The sequence below is a fragment of the Eimeria tenella genome, genomic scaffold (assembly GCF_000499545.2).
Source record: "Eimeria tenella Houghton genomic scaffold, Eth_scaff2186, whole genome shotgun sequence".
Taxonomy (NCBI): Eukaryota; Apicomplexa; class Conoidasida; order Eucoccidiorida; family Eimeriidae; genus Eimeria; species Eimeria tenella.
In genome coordinates, this window is record NW_013542038.1 from 666 (window position 1) to 1,369 (window position 704).

General features: G+C 64.5%; 1 protein-coding gene across 1 annotated transcript in view; it reads left to right on the forward strand.

Annotated features, from left to right (window-relative positions):
* Window positions 1-478, forward strand: part of ETH_00035635 (uncharacterized protein) — a gene marked incomplete at both ends in the record, with an annotated part of 656 nt that extends 178 nt beyond the window's left edge. The window contains one exon of the mRNA XM_013374609.1: window positions 1-478. Within this exon, the coding sequence (XP_013230063.1) occupies window positions 1-478 (478 nt within the window).
* Window positions 479-704: the final 226 nt, after the last annotated feature.

The window sequence follows — 704 nt, forward strand, 5'->3', positions numbered from 1 at the left end:
GCGTCTCGGGGGCAACCACATCTACCTCGGGAGGTACCACGACTTCAACCAGTGGGAGTTTCTGCCGCACCCTTTGCTGCAGCAGCGGGGGAGTTTGCTGCCAGTGGGCAGCAGCTACGTGCCTTACTTGAGCCGCGCGCAGCTGCTGCAGCAGCAGCAGCAGCAGCAGCAGCAGCAGCAGCGGCTGCGGGGCAGCGGGCTGCACGGGCCCGAGTGCGGCGAGCTGCTGCGGCTGGCGCTGTGGAACCGGCTGAAGCAGCGGCGGAAGCAGCGGGAAGTGCCGCTGCAGCAGCAGCAGCAAGACTTCAACAAGTTGGAAGTTGCATGCGTTTGGTTCACCTGGAGTTTGCTGCTGTTCTTCCTGCCGCTTGCTGCAGCAGCAAAACGCTTCGTGGTGCAGCACGAGCACTTCCCCTGGACCCCGGAGCGCACCGACGGCAGCAGGGGCGAGGGCCCCTTCTGGTGGTTCCTCGAGTAGCTGCAGCAGCAGCAGCAGCAGCAGCAGCAGCGGCAGCAGCAGCGGCAGCTGCGGCGGCGGTGCGGGAAGCAGCAGCTCTGCTGCGCTGCTTTTCCTTCTTTTTCAAATACTCTCCCCACCCAACGCCCAGCCAGCTAGCTGGCTAGCTAGCTAGATAGCTGGCTGGCTAGCTGGCTAGCTAGCTGGCTAGCTAGCTGGCTAGCTAGCTAGCTAGCTGGCTGGCCCG